Raw genomic sequence first — 21,702 nt, 5'->3', positions numbered from 1 at the left:
TCTGTAATTATAAAGCCCATGGTAGGCACCTACCTGCTGGCACATTTGTGGTACAAGAGTCCCTTGCTCTAGGCTTGCTTACTTAGCTCTACCTACACAGCACTTCAAACCAGCTCTTCTGTAGTTTTTTTTGGATGGAAACTGGGTAGAAAGCTCAGCCATCCCCAACTTGCCTGCCTGCTTCCCCCTTGCTGCAGTTGTCCCATTGCAGAATTGCTGAGTTCAGGTGCCAGCCTGGGGATCAAACCAGAGCAATAACATCAGACTCCAACCCCAGAGAGAGTTTTGTCTGGGTTGAGCAACAGGGAGCAAGAAAATGAGTGCCATGCAAGGCTAGACAGCTCTATTCTCTGAATAACATTTGAACAGAGACCTGTAAAAAACCTGCTTGTAAAAGTGAAGGAGTTATGAACATATGGAATAAGAAGTTTCAGACTCACCCATTTCCAGGAATTTACTCCACACATACAAATATACCCAAAGCTTGGAGATGGGGTGGACATAGAAGGACTGACTACACACTGATTGCTTAAATCCCTTGGTAGAAAGGATGAAGGCCATTTGCTTCCAGACCCGACAGGCCACAATGGCACTGTAAGAAAACCAGAGGAGAGCTGAACACTGCCCAGAGCACTGCCAGAGACTCTGACAGCTCTGCATCCAAGAATATTCAGCTAACTCCACTTTGATGTCCTGGGCCATCTTGGGAACATCTAAACAAACTGTTGTCTTAGATTTCCAAGCAGGTTTCAGCTCTGGGGTTTGCTGAGCACAGGCTTATCCAAGACCTCTTGGCTAGGATTTCAAACACATATATTTCTGCAAGATAGAGCAGGGAAGGGATGCTGCTCATACCAGAAAATGCACAAGGAGTAAGTAGGTTGTGAGCAATTCTTTGGCTTGCCTGGCACCATGTGGAAGCTCTGGGATGATGGCAGCAGCCAAGGTCTGGGCAGCAAATAATGTTCCCTTATTACACCCTCTTCCACTGCTTAAAGAGGCACTCAAGGGTAAGAGCTGCCACATCTGGTCAGAAAAGGGGGACAGTCATCCAGGTGTCCTATCTCCTGACAGGGCCCAACAGTGCACGTCCAGGGAGCATTTACATCTTTCTATGGCAGGCAGTTCCCACAGCTTATGAGAAGAAACATCCCTTTTTTCTTTGTTATCAATCTGTATGTTTCATTCTCATGAGTTGGCCTCTGAACAGACTGTGAGCAGTCATCCCCTGACCCCTCCTCTCCCACAACTTGTGATTTTACAGACCACCACCATGCCCCACCCTCACAGAAGACAACTAGTGTCCCTTAGACTTGGCCAAAATCAACTTGTGCATGAAGGCAGAGATGCTTCTCTGAAGTTACAGAGGCAGTAGCCAGGTTTTGTCCCCTCCCAGCAAACAGATCGAAAAGGTGTGTAGGTGAGGGGAATGTTGGAAAATTGACATTTCTTTGTTCAATTACAACATGAGCAGAGTCATTTTCATGATGACTGCAGAAAATCAGTAGCATAAGACTGGGTAGTTTGAAAACTGCTATTTTAGACTATCAGGGGGAAAAAAAAATAATCCCATCTAGAGCTTCACAATAGTATCAGGCTGTTCTTAAAAGGTGTCTCTGAAAAATGGACAGCAAAATAATGCTTTCTACCATCATGCTCCTGCCATCGCAACTACTCATACTTTTCCCTCTCCCCCACCCCGTATTGAAGCATACTGGAAAGAGAATCGAAGGATTGGTGATTGTCAGCAACTTTGATACAGTCAACCAGTTTATGCTACTGGCCAGAGAAGACCTCTCAGCTTCTTTCATGTTCTTGTTTAGATTTACTTTAACTATGTGAGTGTACCAAAATTTTCCCCACCTCCTTCCCCATACATCAAAATTAGAAAGAGATGGAGGAAGCTCTTCCCCCCATCCCATATGGGTTTTTAAGAGTAATAGAGCTCAAATAAAACTTATATCTGTCAGGCACCCTTTAAACAAGGACCTCTGCTCTTGCAGACTTTACATTCAAATCTTCTCCCTAATAACCTTCAGGTGTTTCTTGTGCAGACCCAACAACCTTTATGAGCAGCTTCACTTCCCTTATCCTCCAAGGGGGAAAAATCCTGACTATTTCCCTAATGAAATAGTAGATACCCAGAACTTTCCATCAGTCCAGCCCTGAGGGGTCTACAGCTGTCTCTGGCTTTAACAAAGGCCCTTACTTGAACAAGGCCAGATTGAAGGACCACAGGACCAGTGGTGCACGTAGGTTGTAGGCTTTCTTTTCCTTCATGAAATGCTGGATTCCAAAGACCAAGATCACATAAGCCACAGCAAAAAACACAGACTTGTGCCTGCAAGTAGAAGAGAAGGAGCAGTAAGAAAAAGACTGAGACTACCTCTGTAGCCCAGCAGAACACTATCATCAAGAATCAAAAGTTCTTCCATTCTTGTGTTAAGGTTGGGCTTGGAGAAGCCTGCCCTGACAGGAAGCAGAGCTGGTGAGGAGAAACCCTGGGAACCTCAAAAAAGAAAGCGAGCTGTTACAACATGGAGATTTCCACAAGGCCTTCATGGAATGAGGCAGGATCTGGTACCCTGCAAGCAGCATCCCGTGTGAACACATCAGTACGTTTTATCCTCTTCCACGGGAGCCCAAAGGCAGGGGACGCTCTTTGCCTAAAAAGGGGCCAATTGCACCAGAAAGCTCAAGCGCCCCGAGCTATGTAAGACTCCTTTTCAAGGCTTTAGGGCAGCACGGCAGAGCTGAGTGCCCCATCAGCTGGTGCAAGGGCTGCTACGGTCCCGCCCGGTGCCGCCCCCCCGCCCCCCTGCCGCATCCCAAGCCCCTCCGCCGTTTGCTCTGCCCGATCTGCCCCGCAGCCCGGCCCCGACAGCCGCAGGAGCGGACCCGGCCCCGCAGCCCCCCCGCCTCCTCCGCGGGGCGGAGGCCTCCGAGCCCCCTCCTCTAGAAACAGCAGGACCCGACGGGGCTACCCGGGGTCCGGGATGCACCGAAACCGCAGCCTCCTCTTACCAGTTCTCCCTCATCCATTCCCTAGCTTCCCGTTCGTTGAAGTTGCTCTCGAAGTCGTACTCCCCTGGCAGCTGCAGCTCCGACGTGTCAATGCTCAGCTCCATTCCGACCATCCCCGGGACCCAGCCGAAACCCTGTGTTTCCCAGCCCCGCAGCAGCAGATGTAGCTCCGGGGATGAGCTCCGCCCCGGCAGGGCGGGACCGGGAGCTGCCCGGCCCGACGGGGCGACAGGAGCCTCCCCCTCCGGCTCTACCGCTCACACTCCCCCCTCCCCCTCCACAGCTGCTATTTGCAACCAGAGTTTTAGTTTTCTGGTAAAGATTGGCTTTTTCACCAGTACACATGGAGGGAGGACTAGTTTCTGGTACAGTGACTAAGCATCACCTTTAGTCTCATTTCCCCCGTGGGTAAGATTACAAAAAAATTGTTTTTTCCTAAATATCACATTTTATACCCTGAGTCTCAAACAATTCCCCATATAAGAACAGTAAGCAACAAACTGACTGCTTTTCTGGTAGATAGCATGTTTGACTTTCATCAAGTTTGATGTAGCTGTTTGTGAAAGACTTGAGGTGCCATCCCGAAGGAGTAACATGAGGAACCCTGGTATGATCCAAAGCAGTTTCTGGGGAGAGTAAGTAATATCTTTCATTAGAATCTCACAAACTAACAAAAACTGGGCTATGGGAAAGGTGAAAACCAAGAAGCATCTATGGCTCCCTGGCCTCGCAGATCAATCACTTCCCTAGCAAGTGGCACAAAAGAGGCTGTACAGAGCAATCTGTAGAAGGACTTAAAAGCAGTGGATGTGTAGGGAGAAAAAAAGAAAGCAGCTACACTAACTAGAACCAGTGATAAAACATCATCAATGTGGGGAATAGGGGCAGTGTGGCTATCAAGATCATTACTTGCTCCTTGGATACCTGACTCTATAACTGTACTGTCATCAGTTACTTACCTGCTCCACACAGGTGGGGACATGGAAACAAGCAGGCGAAGTAGCTGATTTTTAAAATAATTATTTAACTTACTTATTTTAATTCCAGGTAAGATATGCCAGTTCAAGCTAGCCTTAAATAAGAACCCTGAAAATCTCAGCAAGACAAGACAGCACACATAGAGCCAGCCATGCTGGTCTGAGCCACCCTGCCATACTCACCAGTGCAGAGAACAGCCAGTTTTCTCCACAGGGGGAAAGCCTGAGCAGGCCAAAATGGCACATAACAATCTCCAAATCAACTTGTCATACTGCCTGGGATTGTTGTTTGCAATTTACACATCAGAGCACAGTGAAAGCCGTTGAGGGATCTCTTTGCACAAGTACTGCAAGCTTTTATTAAAGCTTAAGATAATGCCCTCGTTCCACATGTCTCTCTTGTCTGTGGAGAATATGATTTCATATATGGGCCCTCTCAGTTGGGCCCAAAGAGTGGTCAATGGAGTAAAATCCAGCTGGTGGCCAGTCAGAAGTGGTGTTCCTCAGGGCTCAGTGTTGGGACCATTTCTTTATTGATGATCTCAATAAGGACATAGAATATATTATCAGTAAGTTTGCATGTGTATTGGTGGATATGGTTTAGGGGAGAACTTTGTAGAGCAGGGATGACAGTTGGACTCCGTGATCCCAAGGGTCTTTTCCAACCTGAATAGTTCTATGATTCTATGATTCTCCATCACAGTGACCACACTATGAGAACTAAGAACAATCTTCGCGTTCTTAATCAAAATATCTTTTAACCTTTTTTGCACCAGCAGCAGTGGCATGGCAGGCAAGCCACGACTTTGTTACACATACTGCAGTTTGGTTTAAGTAGATTTAAGAAGTGGGAAGAAAAGCTAAGGACAATGAAACAAACCTTCTCTCCTAGTTGACTCCCTAACTTTGTAAAGCAACCTAGGTTTAACACATATTGCAGCGAAGAGCTTGATAGAAAATGCTGGAGGAATTACCCTGGGCTGTTAGGCTTACGTTCAGCTAATGCAAAGCTTATGCCCACGTAAGTGGTGAAACACTGGAACAGGTTGCTCAGAGAGGTGGCAGATGCCCCATTGCTGGAAATACTCAAGGTCAGGCTGGATGGGACTCTAAGCAACCTCACTCAATTGAAGAAGTCCCTGCTCACTGCAGGAGTGTTGCAACTGGATGACTCTTAAAGGTCCCAAACTGCTCAGTGAGTCTATAATGATCTCTAGATGTGAAAGCTGATGCAAAGTGAGGTATTATTTACATTTCCTTGCACTTCAAATGTGGGAAGCCCTGAAGAGTTTTTTTCAAAAATTGCAACAGCAGGTAGTGTACCCCAATAAATAACATAGCTGTTCAAAATCCAAAGCTTTGAGCATACAAACACATGCATTTTTGCATAGATTGAGGCCTCCAAAGGGTGGCTTCTGAGGAACAGAAGGGATGGGACTGACTTCACTTTACCACACAAGACAGTGTTTCCCAAACAGGACAAAACCAAAGCAGACCCACAGAATGGGAGTTGGTGAGGTGTGGCCTCTCAGAAGGTACTACTTGGAGTCCTTACCAGTGCTCCAAGGTATTTATTGTTCTTTAGTCTGGCTGCTTAACACTGTGAAACATCTCAAAAGAGAAAATAACATAAAGGATAGCTAATGTCCTAATGGTTAAACAAAACGATGGTGAAATCAAGAGCTGTCAACCCAAAGATGTCACAATTTGCATTCACTCTTCAGATGAATGCTATCATAGCTCTAAGCTAAGGCTTACAAATCCCATATGAAAACACCAACTATGAAAATCACCTCTAAGGAGCTCTCTTGTTGGCTTTGTGGTAGCATGTACCAGTTACCAAATTTTTTATTCTTTAAAGCCTCTAAGTAGTAGCACTGGTGTTTGGAAACAGTGATTAAGACATGCGTTAAATGAGCAGCTGTGCTTTTGCCTAGAGTTGCTATGTCTTCAAACTTTGTTCTGAAAACATGAGTTGTGTACACATGCAGAATCTGGAGAACCTGAGAATTTGTCAATTTCATTCAACTGCTTGTTTTCACAGTTGAAAATTTAGAGGCTTAAGGAGACTAGTCTGACTACCTAACAAGTTCTTGAACAAATGTATGTACAAAAATCCTACTGCAGGACTTCTGATTAAAATCAAGTGTCCTTTAAAGAACATAATCAGCTACATCTTTGTTACAAGCCTCAAAGCTCAGGCTGAATTTAAGAACATCTACAGGTACTCATGCATGTACCTATTTGTGTTTTCTGAACTGTTCATCAAAATAGACTTTGTACAAAACAGCATTCAGAATTTCTCAGCTAGAACAGATCTGGTGGTTTAAACAAGAGTAAAATAAACCACAGCACAATAACAATATTATTGCATTAACCAAATTGCCATTGTAAACTGTTGCCTACCCTGATTATGATGTGTAAGAGCTCTCCACCCTGCATTCTTAAGCAGACAAAGCGCGTTCTCCTTTGCTAAACCAAACAGAACAGCCCCAGAGTCATTCACACAGTCAGACCTTGCTTGTGGCTCTACTTCAGCACCTCCCCACTTCATCATTCTCCTGCTCCAAAGTCCAATTATATAATCTGCACTTACAGTTACTACAAGTTGAGCCAAAATGAGACAAACACAAAACATCACCCCTTTCCTCCAGCTGAAGTCTGTCAAGGCTGCAGAGTCTTGGTCTATTTGCCAATCCCAAGCAAAGTTGAGAGACCAAGATGAAAGTTCAACATTTTGATTTTTTCCAACCCATTTGTTGCAAGGCTTACTGGAACACCACAATGATGATCTGAGGGCTGGAGAACCTCTGCTATGAAGACAGGCTGAGAGAGTTGGGGCTACTGAGCCTGGAGAAAAGAAGGTTCTGGGGAGACCTTATAGTGGCCTTTCAGTGCCTGAAGGGCCTATAGGAAAGCTGGGGAGGGGTTTTTCACCAGAGAGGGCAGTGATAGGACAAGGGGTAATGGTTGTAAACTGAAAGAGGGTAGATTTAGGTTAGACATCAGGAATAAATTGCTTCACCATGAGAGTAGCAAGGTGCTGGAATCGATTGCCCAAAGAGGTTGTGGGTGCCTCTGCTCTGGAGGTGTTTAAGGCCAGGCTGGATGATGCTTGTGCAGCCTGGTCTAGTGTGAGGTGTCCCAGCTCATAGCAGGGAGGTTGGAACCTGATGATCTTTATGGTCCCTTCCAACCTTGACCATTGTACGATTCTGTGATTCCCTGATCAGACTCAACCTCTTCTTACAACATAGGTGCTCCATTGCTACCAGGCACTCCTGGCAAACTATGGATGGGTTGTAATCCAAACACCAAACTGTAAAAGGTGCCTGTGTGCACCAGTGCCAGTCCTTGAGGCTTCTCTTTCGCAGTTGGAGCAACTGCACTCTCACCTGCAGAGGGAGACTGCTCCTCTTATTAGCCAACTTTGGTCGCAATTTGGTGCCTCCACCTTGCCAGGCTGGACAAACCGGCTGCCGAGCTGCCCTGCCCTGCTGCGGCCCACGGGCCGGCGCCCCGGTGGCCGTGCTGCCAGGGGGACATGTGAGGACCCTCCCACATACTAAAAGCACTGGAGATGAGGCTGGGGATTAACTGTTTGCAAAGTCCTGTGAGAGAGGAGCATCTGAGGCGGTGCCAGCCCCTGCTGTGTGCTCCAGCACTGCCACGGCCGCTCATGCTGGGCTAAGAGAGGCTGCAACAGGAGCAGAGTGGCTTTTTCCCTCCCTTGTCTCCAAGGAGCCGCTTCTGCCGAGATGCTGCCCCCAGCCCAGGATTTGGGAAGAGCTGTATGGCCATCACCTGGAAAACACACCCACCTGCAAGGCCAGAGTGTCTCAAATGCCAGGCTGGCTTCTGCTCACAAGGGCTGCCCTGCATCACAGGTAAAACAGGTTTGCAAGGAGCTGCTGGGGCTGGGCAAACCTGAAAAGCTGGCTCATGCACTTCCCAACTTCCCAAATGTGTCCTGGCTGGCAGAGCCACTCAAAGGGAGTTTTGCACACAGCAGTGAGACTGCTGGCATTCTGGCATCCTCTGTGCCTTGCCAAAAGCAGGACAGAAGGGCAGAAGGCAGCTTTGTACTGCACAAGACTCAGTTCGAGTTGCAGCTCCTGGGTGAGGCTTACTCAAAAAGTATTGACTCACATCCTATTTTTCCTTGAGGGGAAAAAAGTTTTTTTTTTAAAAAAAAAAAAAAAAAAAGGCTTTTTCCCTACTTGCTGCCTCATAAACCACAGTTTTAATTTGCTAAATTATGCCACAGCCTCTCCTGCCCAACTCAGTGCATGTGACAGGGAAGAGCATGTGATATCTAAGAAGCACCTTGCCCAGGTACCAAGCTGAAAGCAGAGCTGCCTGAAGGGTAAAGCTCATGTACATCTCTTCCCCCACTGAGACTTTTAATGTGTGTGACAGGCTGCTCATTACAGAATTGAATTTAGTAACTAGCTTAAAATTTTGTTATACTTTCCTCCTGTATTCACTACTGAAATAATAGCAAGGACAAAAGCACAGAGAAAAGAATGCATCTAATAGGAATAAAGGTTTTACAGAGGATAAAGCTGGGAAACCCAGAGGAGCTCTCATCTTTCATGAGTATACTCAAATACTTCCAGAAACTCTCTTCCCATAACTCAAAGAATGGCTTCTGACAGTTTCTAAACCCATACACAGCTTTTCCTGGGTAAGACTTTCTTCACTTCAGGGATGCTTTATGAATGTCCACGTTTACTCACATGATCCTTGGGCAAGTTTGTGTTTACTCCATCAAAAGTAGCCATAAAATTGTTGAATCATTTTTAAATACATGATATGTGTAAACACTATCTGGATAGTCTGCCACTTAACTTCACTCTGCATTTGAAAAGGAAAGTACTCATGGAAAGATCAAGGAGTTAAGGACAGATCTGATAGGACACAAGATGCCAGTGCTGCATGTGGCCTGACTTGGGAATCCCAAAAGGCATCAAGAAACTCTAGGAAGAACAACTTCTGCCATGGGATAGTTACAGGGCACAGCTTAGGTCTATAGGGTCTTCTCATCCATCCCTGATGGCAAATGGGATTCTCATCCCGTGCCTTCTTGACCACAGTCATCCCGCAAGCTGAGGGCTGGGGAGTGAAGGCAGTGCTGCCTGTGCTCAGAGGAACCACTGAATCAGAGCTGGGCACTGTCTCAACCCAGAGTATCTCAGGAGCTCAGCCAAACAGCTGTTTCCTAGGTTGCACATGGCAACATGTCTTTCCATTGGAAAAAGAAACAAGTGCAAGACCAAGCAAGAGCAGAGCCTGGAAATACCAGCAAGGGCAGCTGTGGCAATGAGGTTACTCTCCACTTGGTGCCAGCACTGTGATGGCCCCAACTGGGAGCACAGATGGAGCCTTTGACCCTCAGAGTGGGGCTCTGCCAGCTGGACCATCAATGCTGTAGGTCTGTTAAGCAACTGCACCCAAGCATGGGTTTGCCTTAGAACCTAGGGTGAGTAGAAACACATGGGTATCACCCCCTACCATGTCCCCAGGCAGGAAAACAGCATGCCTGCTCATGTTGAAATGACCAGGAGTTTCTTTTTACTTTGTAAGGAGCAGAGCTTGTTTCTTCTACAAACGTGGTGTATGGCCCATTGGCTATGACCAGCTCTCCAAGGTACTGGCTGCTCTTCCTGTGGTCCTGGCACTTGCACCTGTTCCAAATTCTTCTTTTATCAAAGGTTTGGAAACTCCATGGTCATGGGGATGTGTCACATGCTGGGAAGAGGGGGAAAGGCACTGCCTGAAGCCCTATGGGAAGACAAAAATGAGTTGCTGGCAGAGGTGTGTAGGGATCCAGAGGTACATGGAGACCAGAGCAGCAGCAATTAGAAGAAAAAGCACTTTAATCTTGCTTGAACAACATCCTGAGAGAACTGCCACACAGGGGAAAGAATATAACTTTATTAAAAAACAAAAATAATTTAGCTCAAACACAAACATGATTGCAGAGGGTTGATGGAAGCAGGAAGAATAATATTTACCCACAGAATTTCAAACAGACCTGTTTCATTCTCTTGTAGATGATATATTCAGTGCCCTTCCCTATCCACAGCTCTATCTCAGGTCCTCATTTACACAAAGGAATCCTGACTCACGTGGCTCTTGGTAATAAAGCAGAGAAAAAACAGTGTCTGTCACACATGAAATGTTATTCCTACCTCCAGAGCCTCCACAGAGATCCAAAAATGCAGAAGAGCAACACCAGCAACTAAACCAATGTATGACAGAAAGGGAACAACTTACACTCCTCCCTGGAAGTCTACCTACCCATGCCCCATTCCCAGGATCCTGGCCAAGTACTTCCACCCATGCCTGAATTCACGCCCCCACCCACAGGCGCTGTACACAGAGGTGTGCATGCAAGACTTCGCAATACTCCTTCCTCCCCCGCTCTCTTCTCATCCAGACTTGCTGATCTTTCACCTCTCTCCATGCCTGCATGCTGTACATTTCTTGGCACAGCAGCAGTTTATTTCACAGTGATGGGATGTGTCTTGGGACACACTGAGCCACTACTGCAATTTCTTCTCTTCTGTGAAGTGGCCTTTCATGCAGTTGCCATTCTGATACACAGGGCTGTTCCCCTTCCTTCTGCACCACAGCACAGATTTGTAGAGGACGAATCCTGTACCAGCCAGACACACTAACAGAAGAGCCAAGATGTCCAAGCAGAAGTACTCATATAAGGACAGGTCATAGACAGCAGGGCGAAGATAGGGCACCCCATCATGACGGAGGATGTACTCCAGCCAGTACACTGTCCGATTGAGAGCGTGCATCGGTCTGTCCAGGTGCAGAGCTGAAATGAGCTTGGCTGCTTTTCTGTAGCTGCAAGGGAAGAAGACAACAAGTTATCCTTCTGACAGGAGCTTCATAGCTAAGAAATGGTTTGAGATGCCCAGTGGTGCTTTCAAGTCCCCAATGATACCTTGGGAGAATGGCAAATTTCTTCCACAAACTTCCTATCTGCCTCTGGAAGCCACTCTGATGGCAATCATGAGCCATGGCAGCACAAGCCAGAGTGCGTTGTCCTTTGTGTGTTGTTCAGAAGGCTGGCAGTTAATCTCCCAAGCCCCTGCTCAGTAGCTTGATATGGATTGTTCCTTTCTGAGGGGAGCTGTGACCCAAAGACCTCACCCAGCATCAAGCAACAGTTACACACTTGATGACTGGCCAAATCCTTCAAGGTACGAAGTTGCAACACCTTAACAACTTGCAATGAGGTCAGCAGTTGAGAGCTCCTAATAATTAACAAAAAAGTAATTTAAAGAAAGAAGGTGTCAGACAGCATGTCAAAACCAAGCACTTTTATGTGTCCTGTTAGAGAATGGGAGCCCTGCATTGCTGTCCTGCAGCAGATGTAGGAAAGGGAAGAGCATCTGGTTGTCAGAAGGAACAGAAGGAACACTACCTGCAGTTCACTGCTTGCACTAACTGTTTCTACACAAAGCTGTTCAGACAACACTGGGGAGACCCCAAGGTAAGGTTGTGATCTCACTTTCCCTGATGACAGGCTGGCATTAGAAGGAGAAGAGGTTTGTGCCTCAGCATCTCAGAAAATTTTCTAAGAAAATTACAGGCAGAGGCAAACAGGACTAGATTATGCTCTCTAACAGCAAATTCTGGAGTATCTCCTCCTGCGCTGCTTCTCAGAATTTCAAGGCACTAACATGTCTGGCCAGCTGAGCAATACTTGCAACTCTGCCTGGTCGACAAACCACCACAGGCTGTGCAGGTAAGGTGTCAACACAAAGACACACTGGTCCTTGCGTACAGTCTGCAGAAAGGAAGAGCTTGATGCTTCCAGATGCCTCACCTGGGGTCAGAGATAACTGTGACGACAGCCTGGTAAAGATCCTCTTCTTTTACTCTGCTCCAGTCCATGAGGATACCCATGCCCTTTGCCTGCACTCTGGTCATGATGTCAAACTGGTCTCCATAGAAAGGAAATCCCACCACTGGCACCCCATGATAAATTGCCTCAAATATGCCGTTCATCCCACAGTGACTGACAAAGGCTTTCACATTTGGATGGCCTGTAGGCAAAGAAATTGCAGTGGGTCAGTGCCTCACATACTGAAAGAGGGCTACTGGTGGCTTCCTCAGACAGTGCATATTACAGGAAAACCAGGCATGTTGAACAGAGAGGATGTTACCCTTTGGGAACACATCTGGCTTTTGGCAGCCCGAAACTTGCCAAGTAGTGCCTGCAGGAGGAGGGAGATAGGAGCCAAGATGCAGCTTCAAGCAGGTGTTATGCGAGAACCATGTTTTGTACAGATCAGACTCTGTACAAACAACCAACTTCGCCCCATGCAGGTGCTGTTTTCCTTGTATGGCTTTGCTGTGGTTGGGCTAAACTCCAGGGATGTTGCTAGCAGCACACACACAGAGCCCAGCCTTACCTAGCAGGTCGTTCTGGGGCAGCCACCCCATCATCAGCGTATTCTCACCCAGGTTTCTTGGCTTCTGCCCAAAGTATCTGTGGAAGTAAATAAAGGGGGGGGGAGGGGCAGGGAAGGGAGAAGAAACACACAGAGAACTATGATAAATTCAGTCAGATCAAGAGATGGAAACCAAATTCTGTGTTTTGAGATGAATCACCTCTCAACATTGACTTTCGTCCAACTCAAGGAAATGCCCAATCCCTCCTCACCTCCACACCACTCTCTGCGGGAGGCGAGCGAACGCGCCAGCCATCTTCTCCACCAAGTCGCTTGGAAGAGCTCGGATCCCAATGCCAAAGGAGACAACAACAACACCTGCATCTGCTGCTTCCACCCAGAGACGCAGACCCTGCGGGCAGAACACACACAGCTGCCTCAATGTCTTGTTGGAGAAATGCTTTTCCCACTGTTGCCTCTGTCAATAGAAAACTAACCAGGGAGAGGACGAAGCCAAATCCACCTGGAGCACAAAGCTACATGGTTTTGACCAGGCAACAAACTCTAAAACTGCTGTGATTTCTACAGCCAGCCAGGCAGGAATTACTTGAGCATCTGCTGGACTTGGGAGCTTGCAGGGAGGTGTCCAAAACCTGCATTTCATAGCATTATCTCCTGCTTTGTAGGTACCACAATTACTCTTTGCCAAAGAGGGCTCTGAAAACATAAGGCCCACATGGGAGCAGCAAGAGCAACAAAGGAAATCACAGTGAAACAGGAAGGCTGTATTCCATCACTATTAAGGCATGAGGTCTGTCAGTGTCTCTAGCTGTAGGCTGATAAAACAGATGAAGCATTGCGCAGGCAGAGCAGGGGAACAACATCTCACTAGAGATTCCCCGCACATTCTCTGATGTTGGAGGTTCCTGGCAGTGGCAGAAGGTTTTGCCATCTTGCCAGGAGACTTCTACCCACCCTTCACAGCTACTTGCAGGTAGCAGATTTAGTGTTTGGTCATTAGGCAGAGAGGTAGCTACAGCCCCAAGAAAAAGGACAGCTGTTTGTTCTTCATTTAGAGGCTACCTGTAATGCTACATAAGCAGGTGTGTATTTACAACAGAGTCCTTACTTTTTTCCACAGGGGCCAGAAGGCTGCAGGAAGAAGAAATCAGCCACCACAACTGCTGTGGAGCAAACACAGACTATTCCCTTTTATGCCAGGTTGGGCTGAGCCTATTTTGCATTACAGATTCTGTCCTGCTTCAAGTTTTCCATATATCACAGTTGGGAGCACTTCAAGGAAGTTAGCTAAAATCTTTATTTTAATATTAACACTTCCTTGAAATAAACACTGTAGAAGAGCATGAGGGACAAAAAAAATAGTTCTTCCTGTTATTAAAGGAGAAAAAAAATAGGATTATTAATTCAGAATTTCTTAGTAGTAGTAGTCATCTATAAGTTGGAGGATCATGATACAGAAGAGTTAGAAGGCACGTTTTAGTGTTGCTTTCTGTGGATGTTTGTCCTTTGTTAGATGCTTTGGAGACTCAAACCTAACTTTGCTGAAGAGCTTAGAAAGCCCTAAAACAACCCAACAACCAAGAACCAAAGGGTTTTCAAAAGGTCTCTTTGTTCTCTTAAGTTTCACATCTTTTGAGCAATACAACCACTGAAACTGCTAAAGAAGTGGAAGTACCAATTTTGGTTTTCTAGATAGAACCACAATGACTCATAAAAGAGATTATTATGTTATCTAATATAATTGGGCCTTCACATTTGACTTTCAGAAACAGCATTCAAGTTGTTAGTGAAGAATGGTTGACCACCAAAAGTTCTTATAATCTCTTAGGTACGTATCTGTATTTCACTGTGTCCTAATGAAAGGAACTCACAATCACAGTGTTTCAAATACTAGGAAATGAACATCCTAATCACATAACTCTGCTCCAGTTCAGATGGGAGATTCCTTAAGTTACACCTAGACCTACACAGACCCTTTTTATACTGGCATCCCTTAATCTGGACACACATACACCTGCCTGCTATCACAACAGCCGCTGCCTACTGCCGGGCTCCAGTCTTACCTCCATCATTCTTCCCTTAGGCACCCTGGGATCAGTTCTGGAAGCTGTGAAGCACATGAGTAATGCTACTGCAAGCAACTCCCTTCTTTATAAGGCAGGCGTGTATGTGGACAGATTGGGCCAAGCCAGTGTTTTGCAAGACCTGTGAGGTAGCCACTTTCTGACACAGCTTTCGGAGCACCCGACGTGCGCTGCATTCCTCACATCCTGTGCCACATGGGAAAGGGTGATGTGCAGCCACACGTATCTGGAGAACTTCCATTCTAAAGCACCTAGACTGCACTTCTTCCTTTCAACTGGAAAAATTTGCACCCAAAAATTTGTCTGTGGTAAAGCTGCCATCAGAAATCTTAATCCAGAGTCATTTCAATCTTACCTCCATTTCAGTCACTTAGTTGGATACCAGGACAACCTGACTGCCTGAGTGTCATTATCCAGGTCTGTTTCCCGTCAGTGTTTGTTAAAGTAGTAAGGAGCAGGGAGGTGATCACACTCAATAATCAGCACTGGTGAGGTTGCAACTTGAGTATTGTGTTCAGTTCTGGACCCCTCACTATAAGAAAGACATTGAGGTGCTGGAGTGTGTCCAGAGGAGAGCTACCAAGCTGGTGAGGGGTCTGGAGAACAAGTAATACGAGGAGTGGCTGAGGGAACTGGGGCTATTTAGTCTGAAGAAAAGGAGGCTGAGGGGAGACCTTATTGCCCTCTACAACTACCTGAAAGGAGGTGGTAGGGAGGTGGGAGTTTGCCTCTTCTCTCAATTCAATAATGACAGAACTAGAGGAAATGGTCTGAAGTTGCAGCAGGGGAGGTTCAGATTGGATATTAGGAAGAATTTCTATACTGAAAGAGTGGTCAGTCAGCCAGCCCAGGAAGGTGGTTGAGTCACCATCCTTGGATGTATTCAAGAAACGTGTAGATGTGGCACTTCAGGGCAGGGTCTAGTGGCCGAGGTTGTAGGGGTGTTTTTTTGAGGGTGTTTTTTCATGGACTGTGTTGTTGTCAGTTGTGTTTGTTTGGGATTTTTTTTGCATTGATGGTGGAGCTTTGTGATCCCAGAGGTTCTTTCCAACCATTACAATTCTGTGATTCTGTGAATTTGGTGAGGAACCAAGCACAACTTTCCCCTGTGGGTTCTCAAGACTACAAGCTTGAGGGCAGAAATGCCCTGTAAGAAAAAAAATTAAGGAGAAATTCTGTATTGACATAAATCAGTGATGAAGCAATGAAGACTCTTTGTTCTTCCCATTTCTGCTTCAAATATAGCAACAAACAACTACTCATGCTCAAGTCCCAGGGGCAACACTGCCAATTTAGGACTTTCACATGCCACTTAACATGGACAGTGAAGCTAAATCCTACTTCAGAGTGGACAACTCGATTCTACATTCTCCTTGCAACCTCATAGTCCTCAGTGTTCTCTGTCTGTCTCTGGTGCCTGCTGCACCCAGGCATCAAAACACAGCAGCTTTCCAGACTCCTGAGGTGTCAGAGTGTTTACAAGGCTCTTTAAAAACAGATTTGTACTGAATCTCTCCCCAGGTGAATGTGCAATCACAGTTCAAAGTTCTCCTGCACTTACCACTGGGAGAGGCTTTGCAGGCTCAGCAAGGATCCCCCCTGTGAAAATGACATGGGGCAGCGTTGGCCGGGGAAAGTCCAGCACTACATCATTACAGAGGAAGAAGAGGCTAGTTCCATGGACAAGGTCCAACATGGATGTCTTTGGCTCCACGCTGTGCTTCTCCATGAGACGTTCAAACTTGGGCAGGATGATCAGTTTTGTGGCCACACGAGTGATCATGTAGACTAGGAGATTCCAAGTCCTACCAAAGAAGCCCATCCTGTCTGTCATGAGGGAGTTGAACTCTGGGACATAGGCAATGGGGGAAGTTGCACCAATCTCTGCTGGGAACCAGAAACCAGTGGAGATCACAGCATATTTGACACGGAGGATGTGGGCCAAGATAAAGCCACACATCTCATTGGGGTCCACCAACAGCAGGTCAAAGTGCTCACGCTGGAGTTGCTGCAGAAGGGTAGAGTTTCCCAGCACAAGGTCACAGTTTTTCAGGTACTTCTCCAGAAAAGAAAACATCTCCAGAGAGGTCATCTTCCCTTGGAAGACACGCTTTATCTTCTCCTGAACCCAGGCATCTGCACTCTCTGTGCTGAAGATACCCCAGTAACTCTGCACACGAAAGGCAGGCAGGTAGGTTTCCACGTCCCGGCCCTCATGAAGCAGCAGCACAGGGTCATGGCCCCTGTCAGTCAGTGCCTCTGCCACTCGCATAAAGACTCGCAAGTGGCTGTCAAAGACTATGGTGGGCATGATCAGCACCTTGGCACAGTGAGATGGCTCCAGAGTGAATCCAGCCACTAGGAAGAGAAGAGCAGCAGCAGGGTATGGTAGCACCTTCGTTATCTCCATAGCTGCAAGGAGAGAAATATACCATTAATATAGTATGAAATGCTCTGTCATGTACTCAAGCAACTAATGACTGGGATTGGAGCTGCAAGCCAGAAGCCCATGAGCTGGGAGAGGTGAGCAGTCCGGAGTTCATAACTGGAAAACAAAACAAACAACAAACAAACAAACAAAACCACCAAAACACAAAACCAACAACAAAAAAAAGCACCACTGAAACCAGTAAAACCTGAAGGCAGAGATCAGGGGCATTTTTCAGAAATGTGAAACCTCTTCTCTGTGCTTCAAGGCTCAAAAACTACCAGACTGGCTTGCACAGAGTTATAGAGGGAGAGTGGCTGGCGGAGATCTGCTGGGCCACAGCACCAGCAGAGACACTTGCTGCTCTGTCCCCAGTTACCACCATAGAACCAGCACAGCTGGGGGAGATGGAGAGGCTCAAGGGAAAGGGCTGAGAAGGGAAAGTAGGTGCCAGGATACTGATGCAGTGGAAGAAGACAAACCCAGAAAGCAGCCCCAGAAATAATATGCAACACCCATGGCAGATTGATGCCCTTTAGTCACACTTCTACAGCCATCATCCCATTCCCAGTTTTGTGAAACACCCAGCATTTCTGTTGTGTAAGGGGTGTTGCTACATCTCTGGAAGAAAACGCACCTCACCCACACCTGAAATTATTTTGGGAGAAGAATTACATGATAATTATTTGGGTATAGTCAGAAGCAGAGCCATGTCCTGAGGACCCAGTTCAGACATGCTAGAAAGGGTGGTAGGGGGAAGAAGTTATAATGGGTACCCTCACCACCAACAACCCATTGCTTTTGTGTCTCATGTGGGCATGGACATGGGAAAGAAACAGAGCAGCTGCTTGCTGAGACCCTCCCATTTCAAAGAGAACTCCTACTAGTGCTTGGATTGCCACCCTTCCCGCCTGGGAAGAACTGGGTGGCTGTGCCTGCAGGAGCAATGAGAAACACCAGCAGAAAGCAAGGGGGTGATTTGGATGCACAGAGCAAGAGCTCTGTAGACAGAGGTGATGGACTAGAGAGCGCAGAGGCTCTGCAAGGAAAGTAAGGATCTACCCAGGATCCTGCCTCCCTGCCACTGGGAACAGGCTGGCTTGTGCTGGCACCACCATGGAGCTACAGCCCACAAAGCTGGTCTAGTTCTCAGCTTACTTGAAAAGCCCAAAAGGAATTTATCCTGCTCAACACCAGGGAAGGTAAAACATTTGGCTATGACATTGTGCAGCAGATGCAGAGTGCATGCAGCTTCCAGGGGACAGAGGAAGGGATGGCAGCCCTGTACAGCAGGCCTTCTCCAGGACAGCAGGATGTCAGGACAGGCTCCATGACAGGAACAGGTATAGGCTTGTCCTGGGACACCTGGTAAGTCATACAAGCACGTAAGTGTGTTGAGAAGAGCAGAAGAGGTGGGTTTTATACATGGGGTGGGGTGTTTTCTCATTGGGCAACATGTAAAAGTTGAAGAAACTGGGCAGGTGAAAGGAATAGTTATTTAAAGAGAAAAAAACAAGACAACCTGTTATCCATCTTCAGCAAAGACCATGTTCTGCCACAGACCTATGTGATGCACACTGCTGAGACCCTCAGTTCTTCCAGGACCCTCTGGCATCTATAAAATCCAACTTACAAGCAAGGGGTAAATCTCAGCCCTCAGGCCAAGGGCAGACTTGTGGACTGCTCCTGGCTGCTTCATTCCTTCCAGCATCAGGGACAATACCTAACGGTGCTGGCTCAGGAATCCCTTCTACTTGCCCCGGCAACAAAGAGAGACTGCACATCTTCATAAGTGGTGGGAAGATACCAGGCTGCAGGGAGGGACCTTTTTTTCCTACCTCAGATCAGTATCATCAGAGGTAATTTCTGCTCTGTCCATTCCCAGAGAGAAACTCTGGCCACAGCTCCAGCCCTAGATCTGTGCTGGATACATCAGGCAGGTTTCCAAACAGGCACATCCCCGCATTTTAGTGCTCCTGGGACATAATGAAGACATAACTACCAGCTCAAAGGGCACCTCCCTGCTGGATCCATCTCTTGTTCAGCAGCTAGTCACTCTGAGGATCTCAGGCTGACAGCAAAGGGGAAAGGAAAGAAGACAACCTTATGCATTCAAGGTGTAGATGAGGGAAGGCTCAAAATCCTCCTGTTCACTTTACCTCTTACCAACACTGAACTTGTAGCTACAGCCTCCTCATGAGCTTTGCAGCAGGATGCTCTAGCAAGGGCAGATACTGTAGCCAGTGCACCACCATCCACAGGCAGGGCACTGGCTTCTGGCACACAGTGTTGGGCTGCAGGGAGGTGGTGTTCAAGAAACCTCTTAAACACTGGGCAAAGGAATGGGATTCTGCTGGGGCTGAATTATTTCCCCTGTTGCATCCAAGTCTCCATCTAACTCTCACTTACAGTAAGAAGTGTTTTCACTCTAAGCTTCTCAAGAATTAACAAAGCAGCACAATTTATTTGGAGCCAGAAGAAAAGGACATCTTTGTTTGGATGATCAAATCTCTTCCTGGAATCAGAAACTGAGGTTTGCCTCATCTGTGGCTGATCTATGGAAGCCTAAACTCTGCACAACCAGGCAGGTATGCAGCTCTGAGAGCAAATCTACCACTGCAAAATGATGTTGCAATACAAGCAGGAGTTGCTGAGAAGAATATCTAGTAAAAACCAAGAAGATATAATGCTGTATAAGTAAACTTAATAAAGCCAGGTAGCAGGGAAGTCTAATGATCAATCACATCCAATCCAGTGCTTGGTGGGCTTCTTTGCTCTGATTTTGGATTATCACAGACACTTGCTTCATCAGAATCACCTGGATAAATAACACTGGCACTAAAATACTGATGTTTGTATTATGGTATATCAATATTAGTATTACAGTATTCTAATACTAGTGTTGGTATCTTAGTATAGAAAAAAATGAGCAAGGAAAAAACCCAACAACTTCCCTTCAAGTATGAGCCTCCACAGGCAGCTGCAACCCTGAGTTTTTTCTTCTGAATATTGTTAGCACAAAGCGAATAGTGCACAGGTGGTCTGCTCAAAATGCAGTACCTTTCTAGCATTTTTCTTTTGACATCTTCATGGTGTTTCACGAGAACAAGAGAGAATGAACAAAGCCCAGATGCCCTAAAGACCAAAGGGAACAACCACAGCAGCGATCAGGTCAATATCAGAGTAACTCATAGTTTACACCACACTTGGTGCCACTCCTTCCATGTGACATCAGAAGTGCTCTGCTCATCCTCATGCATTTTGGACAAAGACTGGTGTAGTCCTAAATCAGTTTCAAACCTTTGGGACCTTTGGCCATTTTCAACATCCTTCCTGGATCAACCCAGTTTTATGGAGGAAGCTCTACAGGCAAGGTAGAATCTCTGGGCCAGTGAAAATAAAGATCTGCATCTCAGCTTGTCAGGGCATTTGACACTACACCCATCTTCAAGAATTTGAGAGAGGGATGGTATCAAACACCACATACCTGCTTCCCCACCCGGCCTCTTGTCATACATGAAATCCACCTCAACAGTATGCAGGATTCCCCCCACTCTGCATCTACAGGCTTCCTGGTTGTCTTCTGGAAGGGACAGAGATGGTTTTTGACACCACGGTGCCCTGCAGCAGCAAGTTCTTCCAGATGGCCTCTTCCCCTCACTTGCAACACAGCTGCAAGACAGAGAAGCAGCTGATGCTCCCTGTGAGCAGTCCCAGGTCTGAGGGGTGGCAACACTTTTTTTGGTAATCCCTGGATGCAAGAGACAAAAAAGGCTTGGGGGCCATTTCCAAATATTCATGCAAGCCATAGACCTCGAGGTGAGAGCACAATTTGGTCTTAAGAAGGGCTTACACCTGTACAACAGTCAAGTTGAATGAGTTCTTGACACTGTGGAGAAAACTGAAGTGATATAAGTGCACCAAACTTCAGAGAAGCGGTCAAGAGGGGTGGGGAAGAAATACCAGCTTTCTGCAGAGGAGCACCACATTAAAAGAAAGAAGTCATTAAACACCCCAGAAAGTTGTGAAACCTTGTGTAGGAAGCACTGGGCATTGATAAAGTCCTGACAGACGAGTCTGATCACATGTGAGGGAATTACAACAGCAGAGAAGGCAGAGAGAGATGAGTCTTATCTTCAATAAAACAACCGATGCCTTCACACAAAACAAAAACAAACAAACAAAAAATAACCACAAAAAAACCCGAACCCAACAAAACCTCCAAAAATCAAACTAAGCAGCTTCTTGGCTCTGAGCACACCGGAGGAATGAGACCTGGCTGAGCTTCCATAAACAAGGGTTGAGGAGAGATATATAGGAAGAGAAGACAGGAGAGGGAAGACGCTCCTAAGATCTAATCTCCTAGAGGAAAATTAAGCAAGATACATAAAAGCGCTCTGAGCATTTGTTCGGATGCCAAGGCTGCGATCCTGCACAGTTAAGCAGATGCTTAACTCGTGCCCCTTCATAGCCCTGCTGAAGTTACCCAGGCTCTTCACACACGTGTCCCGGCAGAGCCCACCGCTGGGAACTCAAGCCGTCTCCTCTGTAGCAGCAGACGAGTATCCAGGTGTCAGTAGCTCAGGAAGCCCAATCCAACCTTTTACTGTCCGCCCAGAGCACGACCGGCAGGACTGCAGGACCCGAGGCTGCACCCGCAGCCCGCACCGAGCCCGCTCCCCGCAGAGGGACCCTCCCCGCACGGCAGCCCGGCAGACGCCGCAGCCCTCGGCCGCGCTCGCTGCCCG

General features: G+C 46.9%; 2 protein-coding genes across 2 annotated transcripts in view; both read right to left on the bottom strand.

Annotated features, from left to right (window-relative positions):
- Positions 1-3,128, bottom strand: part of LOC104391503 (elongation of very long chain fatty acids protein 6-like) — a 6,792-nt gene extending 3,664 nt beyond the window's left edge. The window contains exons 1-3 of the mRNA XM_010000818.1: positions 3,025-3,128; positions 2,210-2,341; positions 441-592 (exon numbers count right to left, since the gene is read on the bottom strand). Coding sequence (XP_009999120.1) covers positions 441-592; positions 2,210-2,341; positions 3,025-3,128 — 388 coding nt within the window. The remainder of the gene's footprint in view (positions 1-440; positions 593-2,209; positions 2,342-3,024) is intronic.
- A 7,421-nt stretch (positions 3,129-10,549) lies between these two features.
- On the bottom strand, positions 10,550-16,936 carry LOC104391481 (2-hydroxyacylsphingosine 1-beta-galactosyltransferase-like). Its single transcript, XM_010000792.1, has 5 exons — positions 16,088-16,936; positions 12,694-12,833; positions 12,443-12,519; positions 11,854-12,073; positions 10,550-10,865 (listed from the first exon to the last, which is right to left on the bottom strand). The coding sequence occupies exons 1-5, from the start codon at positions 16,934-16,936 to the stop codon at positions 10,550-10,552; spliced, it is 1,602 nt and encodes a 533-aa protein (XP_009999094.1).
- Between the last annotated feature and the right edge of the window lie 4,766 nt (positions 16,937-21,702).

Source organism: Chaetura pelagica, unplaced genomic scaffold (genome assembly GCF_000747805.2).
Source record: "Chaetura pelagica isolate M959 unplaced genomic scaffold, ChaPel_1.0 scaffold166, whole genome shotgun sequence".
Taxonomy (NCBI): Eukaryota; Metazoa; Chordata; class Aves; order Apodiformes; family Apodidae; genus Chaetura; species Chaetura pelagica.
This window is presented reverse-complemented; position numbering and strand designations above follow the sequence as displayed.